Below are 16,193 nucleotides of genomic sequence, written 5' to 3' on the forward strand. Positions count from 1 at the left end.
TGGAAGGTACCAAGTTGGCAAAGACTGCCCTAAACATTCTAAGCTGATTTATCCACTTCCAGAAAGCAACAGACTCATGGAGCCAAGCCTTTCTCTAACCAGATAATTCATTCACCTATTTATCGTGCATTCTGAAATGAAACAGTTGCACCCTTTCTGGAATTAGCCATGCTTCTCATGCCAGTTCACAGGAAAGCCTTGGCTTGAAAAGAAAAAGAAAAAGCTTTGGAATTCACTGAGTCAGAAAAGGCACAATGCCAGTAGTGGTGATGGTGGGCTCCCAGTCCTCGCTCTCGGCTCCAGCCTGGCTGTTGACTGACCCTCTTCTTGGTTTTGCAGCTGGAGGAACACATGGCCCGCATTCGGGAGGAGCTGGACCGTGAGCGGGAAGAACGCAACTACTTCCAGCTGGAGCGAGACAAGATCCACACCTTCTGGGAGATCACTCGGCGGCAGCTGGATGAGAAGAAGGCTGAACTGCGCAACAAGGACCGTGAGATGGAGGAAGCTGAAGAGCGTCACCAGGTGGAGATCAAGGTAAGAACCTGTGGACTTCACAGATCACAGAATTGTAGAGCTGGAAGGAATCCCAAGGGTTATATAGTCCAACCCCCTGCAGTGCAGGAATCACAACTAAAGCATCCCTGACAGGTGAGTGATAAAAACATGAGCTGCTTTGTATGGAGTATGTATTTAAGTAAAATAAAACATTTCCCATTGGAATAATAATAATAATTATTATTATTATTATTATTTATTCATACCCTGCCCATCTGGCTGGGTTTCCCAACAACCTTTTACTAGGAACCTTTTGCCTGTGAAAATGCTCTCTGCAACCCATGCTGCCTCCACTTGTGGTTGAGCAGCTAGATATTGGCTTGGCCATCCCCCCCCCCCAATGTTGTGGATGGGAAGTGGGGAAATGGCTATGGCAGTGGAAGGGGCTATTCTTTTGGCATAAAGACATAGAGGTTCACACGCTCCTGAATCTTCTTCAGTTCCTGATACTTGATGAAGTTGGAGCCACGGCGCTACAGACAGAGTTGGACACCAGCTTGGTTGGTCTGGCACCCCTGGCTGAGGCACCTCAACCAACTTCCATCCCCTTCCCCTGAGTAGCCACAAGTGCCTCTCATTTACTTGGGCCTCTGCAAAAGAGAGTACCTTGGCCGATGAGGGCCAACGTCTGCCTCGTCTTCTTTTTGTCTTAGGTTTACAAGCAGAAGGTGAAGCACCTGCTGTACGAGCACCAGAACAACATCACAGAGCTGAAGGCAGAGAGCACAGTGTCTATGAAGCTGGCCCAGAAGGATCACCGGTCCCAGGAGATGGAGCTGCGTAAGGACATGCGCACCTTGAAGGTGGAGCTGAAGGAGCAGGAGCTGTCCAACGAGATGGTGGTGAAGAACCTTCGGCTGGTATGTCTGAAGTGATGCCGGACTTGGCTGTTGGGCTGGGCTCAGGCCAACTTCTGCTGAGTGCATGGTGTGTGGGTGGGAAGGAGAGGGATGGTGGTTCTTAAACCTCAGTTGTTCCTCCAGAACAAACCAGCCTTGGCTTTGCTTCTGAGCTAGGAGGAGTAGGCCTTTGTATATGCAACTAACCAGTATCATTATCTTGGCAGAAACAACAAGAAGACATAACACGATTGCGCAATGACTTTGAGAGGCAGGTGAAAGGTCAGTTCTGGGGCTCGCCACCAAAAGCTGAAGGGTTTGGGTTCGGAAGGGAAGGCTATCTTTGTGCCCAGGCAAGGATCAGTGGGCCACAGTGTCACTTCATCCCTTGGGCGCCTTTCCTCACACACATGCAGTGACAAGGGAGCTGCTTCCTTATGGCACAGTCTCACTCTTCTGGAAGGTGTATGTGTGTGACTTTGTAGCCATGGTGTGTAAGGCCCATCTCATGAGTCCGCCCTATGTTGTGTGTAAATGAAACTAAGTAGCAGTTTGATAGGGAGCACAGATTTGCGTAGGGCCTGTCTTGCATACCAGCTCCTGTCTGTTTTGCAGTCATTCCGAGGGAGGGGCCTGAGGCTTACTTGAAATGCCACATGCATTATGAGGTGGAACATGACAGCGGTTCTAAGCTCCTCATCAAATTAAATGTGTCAAAATAGCTAGGCACAGAAGTGCCATTTGCTAGGCCTTCTATGAATCTCATCTCTGCTTGGAGCTTTGTAGAATGCCAGGCTCTGTGGGCCCATCCTTTGCTCAGAGTTGTTTATATATAGTCTGAGCACTTCCAGTGCCTTTGGGTGACAACATTTTCCAGTCAGCCTAGAGTCTTGCTTCACCCTCTTGTTGGAGCTGGAGAGCACTTTGCCCCATCTCATCTTCCCCACAGATAGAGGCATGCATAGCCTTGTCACCTGTTTGCCTAGTAGAGCACTCAGTCTTCCCTGGGTGCCACTTCCCCAGAGATCGAGGCCAAGTATGAGAAGAAGATGCGGGTCCTACGCGACGAGCTAGACCTGCGCAGGAAGACTGAAATCCATGAGATTGAGGAGAGGAAGAATGGACAGATCAACACACTGATGAAGAATCATGAGAAGGCTTTCAGTGACATCAAGAACTACTACAACGATGTCACTCTTAATAACCTGGCACTTATCAACACCCTCAAGGTAAAAGACATGCACCACACAACACCATCCCCAAATCAGCCTGTTGCCAGACTCAGGTAGTGGAAGGTCTCAGTGGATGGTGTTCATGGGGCTTTCTATTTTTTTTTTTTTTTTTGCTTTGGCTGATTTCTGTACTGCCATTGCTTTAGAACTGCTACATGTTGCATTTGTTTGCTCTGCCATTGTGGATACCTAGAGTTCTGGAGCTCCTCTCTCGTGCATCCCACTATGGACCAACCCCTGTTATAGTTGAAGGTCATGTGTTTCCCATTTGGGGAAACAAACCATTCTGGTTTTGGGGGAAAGCCTGTTTCTATATCTTATAAGTCAACCCCAACCTTGTTTGCTTGGAAATTTGTTCCATTCACTTCAGTGGGCCAGTCAAGTGAGTCAGGGTGCAGCCTTGGTTATCCTCAGCCTTGGTTATCCTCAGGTGATTCAGAGCTGTTGTTTCTCTTTGCCTTGGTGGTGGTGCGTCCCATGGGAGGTTTGAGGAAGCATGTTCCAAACAGGTGGTCAGGACTGACGGGATGGGGCTTGCTGCCTATTTTTGAGGACTTGAGGCACACACAGCCTCCTTTCTCTGTGTGTGTCTTGGAGTACAGGAGCAGATGGAGGAGATGAAGAAGAAGGAGGACCATCTGGAGAAGGAGATGGCTGAAGTGCTGCTGCAGAACAAAAAGCTGGTGGAGCCACTGCAACGAGCCCGTGAAGAGGTGGCGGAGCTGCAGAAGAAACTGGCGCACTATGAAAAGGACAAGGCCATGTTGCATGTGAGTCCCAGGGCTCTGCATTCACCAGGTCCTGACCTTTGCTTCCTGAGTGTCCTGGCCAATGAACTCTGAGTTGCTTAGTAGGACTGACTCTCTGCTAATTCGGTGTGAACAGCACTGGGCCATTTCTGCACCAGCCCACTTTCATGCCACAGATTTTTTTTTCCACTCTTGGTAGCAGTTTGCATTGTCTCTATTCTCATGTGCCCTTTATTTCCAGAGTTTGGAAATTTGCACTGTGTGAAACAGACACCACCCTTTCTGTGATATCCTTCACTGCTAACAGTGGTCATTTAGACAAATGTTACTGCTCCTTCCATTCTAGTTGTTGTCCAGCACTTTGCTTTTTATTTTTATCAGTGTTTCAAGATGAGAGTTTCGTGATTTTATATGCAGCCACGTACTCACAACCAGAGATCTCTTTTTAGGTTTTGTTCCCTTCTGATGCTGCACACTCCACCAAAGTTGTTGGTGTGTCTGAATGCACAACAGTTTTGCCATAATCGAAAATAGACTCAACTACATTCAAAATACAACTGCAGTGCAATTGAGTTACCATGTGAAGAGGAAGGCAGGGGGTCATAAGGATCATGAAACATGCTGGAAGTTGGGGGCAAGAGACCCCCGAGCTGATGTTTCCAGGATGAGGGACTTGAATGATGCCCAGTCCCTGTGGAGCAGATAGAGGAACGTAGTACTTTCCCACTCTTACAGTTTCTCCTTTGCACTTTCTGGTTTGGAGGTCAAAACCCATCAGTCCCTTCTGTGCCCTAGGAACTGTGTGCAGCTGCTTTAACCTCCTTCTCTTCCCTCTCCAGCACACACATGCCCGTTTGAAAGTCACTGAGAAGGAATTAAAGGATCTCCAGTGGGAACATGAAGTGCTGCAGCAAAGGTTCATCAGGGTAGGGATCAAGAATCACTGTTGTGCTGTGGCTGAACTCAGAGTTGGAGAGGGTTGGATTTGATGGGTGGACTGTGGGACAGGATGAAAAATATGGGCCCATTTTCTGCAGATATCCAGTAGAGAGGTCTATATACCCACCCACCCACCCACCCACCCACCATCCATTGGGCCTTGAGAATTCTGTGGTCCTGGGTGTTTCTTCATGAGACCTTTAGAGCAGATGGACAAGTCTGAGCCAAAACTGCCTGCAATGGGCATTCCCTTTCATCTCCAAATTAGCTGTGTAAATTTTTGATGTTCTTTTGGATTGCTTGAGCAGCTGGACTTTGTGTTTGTCTGAACAGCGGCATGTCTACTGTTGGACTGGTCTAGTCATCAGTATGACTTAAATAAGTGGGGACTGTGATACTGGAGAGGGGCAGCTCCCATCAGAGTGGGGGGGGGAATGGAAGGGAGGGGCTCTCTTCAGTGTAACTCATTAAGACATGGGGGCAGGTTTGCGTGCCATTCAGCCTTGATCTAAGACCTCATTAGCTGCCTTTGAAAACTGGCTGCAGGGACCTATCTTAATGAGGGGGTCTCTTACTAACAAGAATTGGGTCAGGCTGCCTCCCATCCCTCCTCCCCCACAGATCCTTGCAAAGTGCATTGGGAGAGAAAGGAGGCCTTTCTGTCCCCAAAGGCATCATTCTCTTGCTCTCCTGAGGCTGGCTTAAAGCCCATGGCCTAGTCTGCCATGCCTTGCCGGGTGGTCTGTTTATGTTCCTGAAATGGGGGAAAGAGGTTGCTGCAGATTCTTCAGTTCTCTGGCTCCTGAGGAGGAGACAAGCAAGCATGCTGGGGGCTTCTGTGGAGCTGCCCTCTGTGACTGCTGCAAGGCCGGGGGTTGAAAACAGGGGCTGGACTCTTCCTGACAAAGGTCAGCATATGGGAGCACAGCATGGCAGTGGGTGGGCATTTGCATGGCACACACACGCACACACATAGCATAATGCAAGAGGATGATTTTAGCTGATAAAAACCTAATCATCACCAGCCCTGTCTTCCAGCTCCCACTGCCTTCCCTAATAGCCTGAGGGGCTGCCTCAGAGCTCTGTATTGTTCCTCCCTCTGTGACTTACTAAAGTCCCAACTTTTGGAATCATTGCAACACGTTTTCATCTGTGTTGGTTTGTGACAGAGGGGGTGGGCAGCTGTTGTCATTGAGTAGCTGGCTTTTAATTTTTGGAAGAAGACTTTTACGCATGAATGTTGGGACTATAGACAGTTGCCTAAATACACAGCCAGACCCTTGGTCCATGCAGCTCAATCTTGTCTATGCACTGACTGGCAGTAGCTCTCAAGGTTTCACCTTTCCAAGCCCTCCCTGGAGATGTGCGGGATGCAACATTGGACATTCTGTATGCTGAGCATGTGCTCTACCACTGATCTCCAGGCCTTTCCCATGTGCTCACCGTGGACAAGCAAAACACACCAAAACCCAAAGCCCCTTATTAACTGACAGAATACCTGGTTTAGGGGCTTCATGGAGCACCCAATCTGTGCCAAGGCTCAGTGCAGTGCTCTCTTTGACTCTGGGGTTGATGGTTGTCTCTGCACAGGTGCAAGACGAACGAGATGAGCTATACCAGAAATTTACCAAAGCCATTAATGAGGTGCAGCAGAAAACTGGCTTTAAGAACTTGTTGCTGGAGCGGAAGCTTCTCGGCCTCTCCAACATCCTGGAGAAGAAGGAGGTGCAGCTCAACGAGGTCCTGGCTGCCACCAACCTTGATCCTGGTGCTCTCAGTGTGGTCACCCGCAAGCTGGAGGTACTGTGCTCCTAATCACCATGGGGATTATATAGATAGATTATAGATATTTTTCTAATACCCTTCAGTTAAACAAACAACCCCCAAGCCAGATGAGAACAGTTGGTCAGATTCCTTCTTGCTGCTGGGAGGGAGCACTGTTTCAGATGGGGTTTGTCCCTGGGTTTCATATTACCAAGATGGATTAGGCAAGATCTAGGTAAAACTTTGCAATGCACAGGGAAAAGGTGCACTGGCTAAAAGGGAGCTGCCAGGGGCTCGAGGTGTGGGCAAGTGCAGGGAGCCATCCTATAATAAGAGACTCTGCCCAACCTGACAAGGGGAAGTTAGTTTTTCTCTGAGCACTCCCCCTCATTAAGGGACAATTAATAAATGTGGCCTGTGCAGTATTTCAGAGGAGCTGCCCTTAGTTGTGCACAAGAGGCCCACAAGCATGAAAGAACCTTTGCCTCAGCCCTCCAAGCAATCAGTGGAAGAATTGCATAAATATGAAACTAAACTGACAATATCATAATGCAAAGGGCATTTATAAATATTTCATGTATTTTTTCTGAGGTACAGATACCGTGACTGTCTGTTGTTGTTTCTCCAAGCAATCAGAGCATGTACAGTGGTACCTCAGGTTACAAACACTTCGGGTTACATACTCCGCTAACCTGGAAGTAGTACCTTGGGCTGAGAACTTTGCCCCAGGATGAGAACAGAAATTGCACGCTGGTGGTGCAAGAGCAGCAGGAGGCCCCATTAGCGAAAGTGCGCCTCAGGTTAAGAACGGTTTTGGGTTAAGAATGGACCTCTGGAACGAATTAAGTTCATAACCCGAGGTACCACTGTACCAACATTTCCATTTGCAAAGCAGGCTCTGAATGCACACACACACACAACTGGCCCCTAGTTGCCTCAGGTTGTCTAGAAGCTGCTGGGAGGTGTTTGTTTCCAGCAGCAGCTATAGAAGTCAGTCACATGGGCAGTACTGTGGGCAGAAGGGACCCTTGCAGCAGTGACTGAACCAGTGGAGGGGTGAATTGCTCCACTGGGGAATGCTTTTCCTTCCTATCTGACCTGAGCCTCTTTGGTGCTTTCTTGGGACATAGAATGGACAAGCAGTCAGCAAGTGCCCGTTGTCCTTCTGGCTGTGAGAATACCCTTGACATGAGGGTGCCGTGCCTGGGGAAATCTGCAGGAGCCAGACTGAAAGGGGAAGTTCCTCTGGTCAGAGACTTCAGTTTCTTTTCCCTCTGGCTGGTGGAGTTGGAAGAGATTCTACATGCAAATCTGCTGAACCCGAGTGCCACTTATTCTGGTCCCAGAATCCGTTCAGTACACAGAGCACACGTGCCCCTTTGCAGCATGAGAACTGTGAGAACTGAAGCGGCAATGTGCCCTCGTTGCCAGGGCGGTGTTTCCTGCTCTGCTACTCAGTCTCCAGCGGAGATGGAAAGGGAGAGAAAGAATGAGCTCCTGGTTGCCTTCTCGGTTCCTTGCCTCCCTCCTTCTTTCCCTTGGCCACTTGGGACTGTCAGAATCTTCTAGCCACACAAGCGTGGCTTGGGGACCACTTGCTATACAGCTCTCTCTCAACCCGTTCCACTCCACAAGGTTTCCCTGGTTGCTGATTTCCTTGCTGCCTGCTTTCTTTGCTAAGGTTGGGTTCTCTCTAACAGTGCCCTGGTACACAGCAAGGCTATCTGCACTTTCAAAGCATTCCCCTGGCACGTCAAGTTGTTTCTGGGGAGCAGGGGCTGCCCATCACACTGCCAGGGCCCCTCCCCTCTGTGTTTCTAGCCCCAGGAGCCAAGGGAGGTTCTCCATCACAGGGACCTCTGTGGCCTCCTCACTCTTCAGGCTTCCTGTCCTGTCCAGTCTCTAAAATGCCTGGTGGGATGGAAGCAGAGTTATCTCCCGTGACTTGGCCTGCCTAGGAAGGGGGCTTAGTTAGCGGCTTCCACATTCCAAGCACGGCTGGCGCCAGTAACTGGAGATTCTTCCCAGAGGCAGCTGCTCCTTCCACCAGGCCTCCCACATTCCTACCTTCAGCTGCTGCTTGCGCAGGAGGCACATCCACAGGGGATTCCCTGGGTACTGTAACACCAGATCCTGTGCCAAATAGGGCAAAAAATGGCCTGGTGGCAGAAATGCCAGCCCACAGCTCTCATCTCCCATTACTGGCGTGCAACATGGATGAGCCTTAATTTGAGTCACAAAGAGGAAATTGTGCAGGGAGGCAAGAGGCACATTAGCTTCTGTTTATAGATGGAGTGCTATAATAATATAATAATAATTTATTATTTATACCCCGCCCATCTGGCTGGGACTCCCCGGCCACTCTGGGCGGCCTCCAACAAATACTAAAATACAATACAAAGTCACAAATTAAAAACTTCCCTAAACAGGGCTGCCTTCAGGTATTTTCTAAATGACAGGTAGTTGTTTATCTCTCTGATCCCTGATGGGAGGGCGTTCCACTGTGATTGCTATGCCAAGTGTGGGATGCAGTACTGTATACAAAATTCAGCACCCTTGAGAATCTCGGGTTTTACCTGATTTTGTAAAAGCAGGTTTCTAAACCTCATGGCCGTAGAGAGGCTTGGAAAACATTGGCACTGCCTAATGAAATCACGGAAGCCAACAACAGACAGATATGGACTTTCAGTGTGCAGAATTTGCAGAAAGGAAAGAGTCAAGCACAAGACTGTGCTGCAGAAGGGCACCTAACTTTGCATAGGTCTGTTGTGGCCCATTAAGAAATGGCCAGAAGCTCTGGCTGGGCCTTGACTAGTCCCCTTGTGGGCCAGTTCCCTTGCATGATGTGTTAACACTCAAACTACCTTCCTTCACAGGATGTGCTGGATTCGAAAAACAATGCCATCAAGGACCTGCAGTATGAGCTAGCCAGAGTGTGCAAGGTAAGAGCTCTAGCCGAGAACCCTGTAAATGTACTTGAATGTCTGCTGGAGGAAAATGTAGAGAGCAGGCAGGTCTCTTTAGACACAACCCAGGAAGGAAATATATTTTCCCTAGCAGTTGGCTTTTACTTATCCCTTGTTTGAAAGCCATTTATGCTAGCAGGAATTCACTATCCTGTGGCAGTGAGTTCCATAGGTTTATGCCAAGAAGTGTGAATAAGTACTTCCTCTGTCTTTTCTAATGCCCACTGTGTACCCATTTCAGTGAACAGCTGATGGGTTTGACAAATGTTGTACTAGCCACTGCTCCATCTGACCTACCAAGTTGCATCGTATTCACCTTCAGCCCCATTTTTCTAAGTTAACAAGTTTGTTCTAAGCACTTGTTCCTTGAGATGGTCTAGCCTGCAGCCATTTTAGTTGGCCTTTTCCTGCTCTCTTACATCCTTTTGGAGAAATATGGATGCAAACGCCACTGCCATGGGTGCATTGGGCTGGCTATTGCCAGAGCATAGACAAGATAAGTTGCATTAGGTGGAAGTGTTATGATATGTGATGTTTGATCCCTCTCCTCAACCTGCTATTGCCTCCCATTGCAGGCCCACAATGACTTGTTGCGGACGTACGAGGCCAAGCTCACAGCCTTTGGGATCCCTTTGGACAATTTGGGCTTCAAGCCCCTGGAGACCTCCGTGATCGGCCACACGCTGGGCCAGGGCCCTGCTGGGTTTGTCTCAACTCCCACGTAGCACAGCCTGACATCATACTTTGGAATGCCTTCAGCCTAAGCCTTGTGTGCAAGCAAGCCACTATCCCGCTCCTGCTGTGGCCGTAGAGGGGAGAGAGGGAGAGAGCAGCCCCCTGGAAAGAGATTGTGTCTGCTCCAGCCTTCATTTGTATTAAAGAGGCCCTGTGGTGGGCTATTCAGTCTCTGCAAAGCCTCCCTTTTTCTTTCCCACCCACGTCAAGGCAGAGCTTGGAGACTTGAAAACCACCCTCCTCTTGATTAATGAGCCCCTGAACTACTTAATCCCACCTTATCTAGAGCCTCCAAAGTCCTCCACACCTATGTTGAGTCCACTCAGGCACCATCCAGTGTGAGAACCTCTGAAGAGCCTGGCTCCTACATCCAGGCTAAAGGACTACCTAGTCCAGCATCCTGTTCCCCACAGCGGCCAAGCAGATGCCTCTGGGAAGCCCACAATCAGGACGTGAGTGCAGCAGCCCTCTCCCCACTCATGTTCCCCAGCAACTGAGGGAGCCCTACCTAATCAGTAGAGCACACGTCAAGGGCCCAGACCCAATTCATGGCATCTCCAATTTAAAACAAGAGGCTTACAAGTATCAGTCTTTAGATTAATCTCACATTTACTACGAGGCAGCTGCTCATGGCCAAGCCCCCAGCCTGAGGCTTGGGCCAGAGGTGGCCTTGGATGTAACCACAGCTCTCCATCCGCTGAACTGTGCCAGCTCTCTCAAAACTGGCACCCCGGTTTGCTGAAGCAGCCCCTCCTGCTTGCCGGTCTCCTACTAGCTTCCCCTGTAGGTGGTGTAGGAATAGGGGCTGAGCAGCAAGGGGATGTGCACTTTTTCTTCCTCTGTGATGGTGAAGACAATCTAAACAGAGAGACAAGCAAGAGGATGCGTAAAGACAAAGGAGGGGGGAATAGCAGGAGGTTGGTAATGCTCTTTAGTCTGAGATCCTTTCTTCGATGCACTGGGCCTAGCTCATGAGAAGACATTTGTCAGGCACAAATGCCTGATCCAGAGCACCCCCAATGCCCAGTCCTGCCACGCTTCTGGCTTTGTGCTCTTGCAGGGCTGTCCCATGCACAACATCTAGCTCTCCTACCAACCACCTGGGCCTCTTCCTGCAGGTTTCTGAGGGACTTCTCCTGCCAGGAATTACATCCCTTAAAGGGTAGTGAGTGGTGGTCCCTGCCATCATCAGTCCTCCCTATGTAGGAAGGAGCCTCCCCCGCTTTCCAGGTGTGAGTTTCATCTGGGAACCATACTTACTTCCACATAAGGGTAGAAGCTGCTGTATCCTTGTTGCTCCCAGTACTCCCTCGTCTCAAAGTGCAGCTTATAGGTGCCGGGTTTCAGCTCCCTGGGCATCGGGCTGTTTCTGTCCAAGCGCCCATCAGGGTTTGTCTTGCTGGAACAGAATAAATGAGGCTGAAACTGCAATGGCCCCAGCCCTACCGAGGGAGGGAGATTGCCCCACTTCATCCCCTCCTACCTCCTCATGAGCTCTGCCCACGGACGTTGGGGATCCTCCAACTTAGAGAAGTTCATGGCCAGGCCTTGGGCAGGGAGGCCGGTGAGCACGTTCAGTGCGTGGACAGTCAGGAAAGTGTGGTGGACCTCATCTGAACTAGCCACCTGGGATTCAGAATGAAGAGCCGGGTGGAGCAAAGGCCTCTGTACAAGTTCCTTCCCCTCCCAGTTTCCTAGGTCCATTGACTCCCAATGGAAGATGTCCTTGCCAGCCTCAGCAGCGGGCCCTTATTTTCCAAGCTCTTTCTTGCTGCCCTCAGCAGTTTTCCCCGTTTTTAAATGTTTTTACATGTTTGCTTTTCCTCCCAAGTGCTGTGTGCATGGGGGCTTTCTGTGAGGTGTTGTGGTTGTGGGGAGAGAGGGAGCAGAGCCGTGCTGTGCCTGTCAACCCCACCCCACCCACTGCTCACCCATCCACCGGCTGTGTGTTCAAACACAACCTCTGCTGGCTCCAGGGTGAGGGGTTTTGTTGGGCGTGGGGTGTGTTTTAAGGACAATATGCCCTCGGCAGACCCTGCTTGCTTGCTGCTGTCCACACTGCCCATTCATTTGCCCAAATTGAAGCCCTGCAGCTTGACATAGTGCCTGCCACTGTTTGTACAGAGAGGGCAGGTGAGCAAGTAATGAAGGTGCAGAGGAGGTTCAAGGGCAGTGAAGGTCAGCAGTGGTCCCCACTGGCTGTGTCAGGATGGGCCTGGGCAGGTGCCTTACAACACCAGCCCCTTGATAAATATTATTATTATTATTATTATTATTATTATTATTATTTATTATTATTATCTGTACCCCGCCCATCTGGCCCTGCCTGACAGAAGTGCATTCCTCCACTCTTAAGTATGGGGGAGCAGTACTCCTGGGTTTCAAACAGAGGAACTTCCCAGCACTATCTGGAGATGTTGGGAATGAACCTAAGATCACTGAGTTGTGGCCCCTCTCCACCCAGAAGGTGGGACTGAACAAAGGCAGCTCTGCTCCCTGCCCCATGTATTATTTCATTGCCTTCTTAAACATTTGATCCCTGGCCACATTGTTCCTTTACTTTCTGGCACATGCCAGGAAACTCCCCAAGACAATCAAGAGTGTGGCATTCAAGCTTCTTGTTTTTCTTGAGCTGCCAGAAATTTACCTTCCCACCCACTTGCCAAGTTTCCCAATGAAACGCCAAAGCAGGAAGGCTATCCCTTCTCTTGGGCTGAGCCCACCCACCATCCTAGGATCTCTCACCACCTGGGGTCTCACTCCTCCGTCCCACTGTGGTAGTTGGTTTCTCTCATCCATTCTGGAGCATTTCTGATGAAGCCCCTTCCAACTCCACTTCCTTCTTGCCTTCCACTGGCAGGCTGCCTGCCTGTCATGACTCAGCAGAAAGTTTAAACCCTTTTGGTGCCACGAGGGCAGTCTCAACTGGGTGCCCCCTGAAAACATGAGAAAGGGGCCAATTCATTTCAGGGCAAGCGGGGGAGGGTTCCATCTTCATCTCTACCCAGCCTAATCTGTAAAATATACATTTGAAGTTCTTGGGACTTCTCACTGGAGTAAAATGCAGCAAGCATTTTGTGGGAGAACCAGCAATACTGTTATACCCCAGCACGAGCAAAAAGGAAGATACAGGAGCAGTTGCATGGTTACCCAGGAGTATTTGTGAGTTCTCAGTCCTTACTTTGATCATTGCTGTTGCTGTAGTGCTAGGACCATTTCCTAAGCTGTCTGCAGCCTGCAGGATCAGAGTGTATTGGGGGGTTATCTGTAAACAAATAATTCCATTAGCATTTGGGCAGAGGGGATCAAAGCTCCACATGGCAAAGCAGTGTTATATAAGATCCTGAGACCCCCACTGTCCAAGTAACTCATGGTAACTTCAAACTCACTAGGGTGCTTCCAGATACAGCAAACTGAAATGGGGCACAGCTCTAATGCTAGACCACTCTTGTTATTAGGAAAATGAGAAGAGAAAATGCTTCATTCTTGCACACCATACAGTTAAAGCACATTACTTCCCCCAAAGGATCTGGGCAAATATAATTTGCCCCTCGCAGAGCTACAGTTCCCAGCACCCGTGACAAACTGCAGTTCCCAGGATTCTTTGGAGGAAGCCATGTGCTTTAAATGTGTACAGCTTATGTCCACTTCATCTTCTGTAGGGCAGCCCTCCAGATATTGGAAGACAGCAGTCATGCAGTTCATCTGCTCCAGAATCGAAGCCTTCCCTCTTCTCTTTCAGAAATCCCTTGCAAACCCCTCCCCATCCTGCTTGGTCCCCCTCCAGCTAGCCTCTAATCCACCAGTGCCTTATGGCCCAGTGTTTCCACTAGGAATGAAGCACACAGCAGCAGAACCAAGGGTTGTCTCAAAGAGGAAATTTGGCATCGTTAATCATGCCCTCTCCCTACACAGCCAGGAACCAGCCACTTAACGTTCTGTCAAGTCCTAGTTCACGCTGATGACCCCTGATTTTTATTATCAATGGCAAACATTTGGCTGTGTGGCTTAGTGGGGGTCTTGATATCGAGGGAGTAGGTGATTACCCCATTGCAGGAATTCCCAGAGCCATCTATGTCAGTGTCTGATATTTGTGTCACAAAGGTACCTGGGTGCGTGTGCCACAAAAGTCCAAAGTTCAGCTTCTGAAATGCATCACACACCTGCAACATAGCCAGATCATCCTTGCCATCTTGCATGGCTCCCACACCCGTGGCCACCATCTTGTTGACCCCTTGGGCTAGCCTTATTTGTGTTATCTGATCCCTCTGCAAGGCCAGATGCTTTGCAGCCCATGGAAGATTCATGGTCCCTGTTTACAGTTTAAAGGTTGGTGCTCCCTGGTGGTTGTTTTTAAAGGAAATGCATGTTTGCTGATTCAACATTAGTTTGGAACATTGGCAACTGCTCTTATCTTCTCGAAACCTATTTGCTTTGAACAACTATGCTGCAGGAAGAGTACAGTGTAGAGAGACACAAGCCCAATATTATGAAACCTTCCTCAGCCCAGTAACATCCCCATGCTCACTCGGTGGTCACATCTCCCCCACACTCTGTTCATGCTCCTCCTCATCTTTATCCCCAGACCCAAGCTTTGTACTTTGCACACAGGAATTCCCAGATTCAAACCCATCCACTGCCATCCTTAAGGATTTCTGGTGGCAGCAGCACAGCAAAATCACTGCTTGGAGCCTTGGGGAACTGCTACTAGTCAACACTAGTTGGACAGAGAGCCTGGCCTGGTGTGATAAGGTTGGTTCATGAGTTGGTACCTCTTCTGCACCTACAAAATCCTTAACCCAGCCCCTCCACCATTAATGCCAAGAAGATCCTTCAAAACACCAGAGATACTTGCCCCGCTTTGCTCGCTCTTTGGAGGACAATCCTACCTGAGAGTGAAGAACCAGGAGGAGCAGGAGGCTGACCCTAAAGAAGCACATTGTCCTGCTTCAGCTCTTGCTTCTTGCCTTCTGCAAAACTCTGGCAAAGGGATGGCAACCCAGGTGACTAAGCTAGAGCAAAGTCTGCCTGGCAAGTCCCTTTGGGGGAAGGGTTAAGGGCAAATTGGCAGGCCTGGGGTATTTTGACACACCACATGGAAGCAGGCCACAATTGATTCAGCATGTGGGACCAAGTGAATGAAGGGCGTTTGCTTGTGCCCTAGGAACATCTTTTGCAGAAGTGGCATTGACCTCCATTGTGCAAGTCTCATTTATTCTGGCAGGGTAAGGGTTCATTTGGGAGCAGGTATTCTCAGGACTCAACCCTCTAAAGCTCAGAGCTCAGTTTTATGGCCTTACCCCCTTTGTTTTGATTCAGAGCAGAAATTTTCAATAAAACATGGAGCATAGGAGGGTGTTATTATGAAAACAGAGGAAGCCACTTTCCTTGTGCAGAAACGGAGGAGGGTCTGTCCACTCCCCCTTTCACAGTAGCAGGAGAGTGCCATGCCTAGTTCTGACCTCGTAGCAGACATACGATTCCTCAGAAGGCAAACCAGGTGCCCCACAGGTTGAGGGCCTTGAGGAGCAGGCAGAGGCTCTTGGAACAAGTGATGAGGAGGGCCCCTGGTGAGATACCTACTTAAGAACCCTTGGGTTTTTTTTCTTGTTTTTCCTCTTAAGATATAAACAATAAGACACAGATACGATAATGTGGGGTGTAAAATTTTATTTAGTAATATTATATAACAGCAGTTGTATTATTTTGTCACTTTTTTCTCTCTGTTTGTTAAACAAAATGAATTAATAAAAATTAAATTTAAAAAAGAACCCTTGGAGCTGTCAGAGGAGGTAGACGTGCCCCCTGTCCCGCCCCAGTCCTCAAGAGCACCGGTGCCAAAAGCTTTTGGTCCAGATTGAAGAGCAACGATACAGCATGTGTTTATAGAACCAGAGCCCCCAGTCTACTTGTGAATGTGAAAGCCTTGATGCTTCTTCACTGCCAGCATTTGTGGTTAGAGTGTGGTTTAGGAGGCCAGAGTATATAAGACTCCCCCCCCCCCTTGAGCCTTTCAGTTGCCAGAAATAACACAAATCTCTGGCTCCTTGTTCCTGGCTTTGGTGCCCCCACCCCCCTGAACTCCTGGTGTGATCGACCATGGACCATTTCCTGACTTTGCTTCTAGATCACATTTTGGACCTAGACAGATTCTGTCTGCTGGACCTATGGAACTCTGCCCTCTTGGCCAAGTGTCTTGGTAAAGGCTTTAAGGAGCTCTCCTGTGACTGAGACCCTAGCCCTGGAGGAAGGTGCTCTCCTGGAGCATGAGAAAGTGCTGCAAGAGTCCTAAGGAGGCAGACACTCACACATGGGCACCACTGTATTACATCAAAAGACTAACCAGGATCTGCCCCTCATTTGTCTTGATGTTCTCTTTAAATCCCCATAGCAGAGATTTCTCCATGAAGT

The 16,193-nt window shown here is 49.2% G+C and overlaps 2 protein-coding genes across 6 annotated transcripts; one reads left to right on the forward strand and one right to left on the reverse strand.

Annotated features, from left to right (window-relative positions):
- Positions 1-306: 306 nt before the first annotated feature.
- Positions 307-9,954, forward strand: GAS8 (growth arrest specific 8). 2 transcript variants are annotated; one of them, XM_033157059.1, is made up of 9 exons: positions 307-537; positions 1,212-1,418; positions 1,625-1,679; positions 2,421-2,626; positions 3,232-3,399; positions 4,218-4,304; positions 5,908-6,117; positions 8,958-9,023; positions 9,623-9,954. In XM_033157059.1, exons 1-9 carry the CDS (start codon positions 352-354, stop codon positions 9,770-9,772), a joined length of 1,335 nt encoding a protein of 444 aa, XP_033012950.1. In that variant the 5' UTR covers positions 307-351; the 3' UTR covers positions 9,773-9,954. The 2 variants fall into 2 exon arrangements, with proteins under 2 accessions (XP_033012950.1, XP_033012951.1); XM_033157060.1 differs by lacking the exons at positions 307-537; positions 1,212-1,418 and having other exon boundaries at positions 1,635-1,679; positions 2,387-2,626.
- Positions 9,955-10,373: 419 nt separating this feature from the next.
- On the reverse strand, positions 10,374-14,800 carry LOC117051031 (5-hydroxyisourate hydrolase-like). Of its 4 annotated transcripts, XM_033157063.1 has the most exons (5): positions 14,672-14,800; positions 12,964-13,047; positions 11,266-11,408; positions 11,043-11,181; positions 10,374-10,640 (listed from the first exon to the last, which is right to left on the reverse strand). In XM_033157063.1, exons 1-5 carry the CDS (start codon positions 14,720-14,722, stop codon positions 10,554-10,556), a joined length of 504 nt encoding a protein of 167 aa, XP_033012954.1. In that variant the 5' UTR covers positions 14,723-14,800; the 3' UTR covers positions 10,374-10,553. The 4 variants fall into 4 exon arrangements, with proteins under 4 accessions (XP_033012954.1, XP_033012955.1, XP_033012952.1 ...); XM_033157064.1 differs by lacking the exon at positions 12,964-13,047 and having other exon boundaries at positions 14,672-14,799; XM_033157061.1 differs by lacking the exons at positions 12,964-13,047; positions 14,672-14,800 and adding an exon at positions 12,510-12,676.
- Between the last annotated feature and the right edge of the window lie 1,393 nt (positions 14,801-16,193).

Source organism: Lacerta agilis, chromosome 8 (genome assembly GCF_009819535.1).
Source record: "Lacerta agilis isolate rLacAgi1 chromosome 8, rLacAgi1.pri, whole genome shotgun sequence".
In the NCBI taxonomy this organism is placed as follows: Eukaryota; Metazoa; Chordata; class Lepidosauria; order Squamata; family Lacertidae; genus Lacerta; species Lacerta agilis.

Coding starts and splice junctions, on each gene's coding strand:
- GAS8 (XM_033157059.1), top strand. CDS start 352: ATGGCCCGCATTCGGGAGGAGCTGGACCGTGAGCGGGAAGAACGCAAC. Junction 1,680..2,420: donor CTTTGAGAGGCAGGTGAAAG/GTCAGTTCTGGG, acceptor CCACTTCCCCAG/AGATCGAGGCCAAGTATGAG. Junction 6,118..8,957: donor TGGTCACCCGCAAGCTGGAG/GTACTGTGCTCC, acceptor CTTCCTTCACAG/GATGTGCTGGATTCGAAAAA.
- LOC117051031 (XM_033157063.1), bottom strand. CDS start 14,722: ATGTGCTTCTTTAGGGTCAGCCTCCTGCTCCTCCTGGTTCTTCACTCT. Junction 11,182..11,265: donor TGGGCAGAGCTCATGAGGAG/GTAGGAGGGGAT, acceptor ATTCTGTTCCAG/CAAGACAAACCCTGATGGGC. Junction 10,641..11,042: donor GCTTCTACCCTTATGTGGAA/GTAAGTATGGTT, acceptor CTCTCTGTTTAG/ATTGTCTTCACCATCACAGA.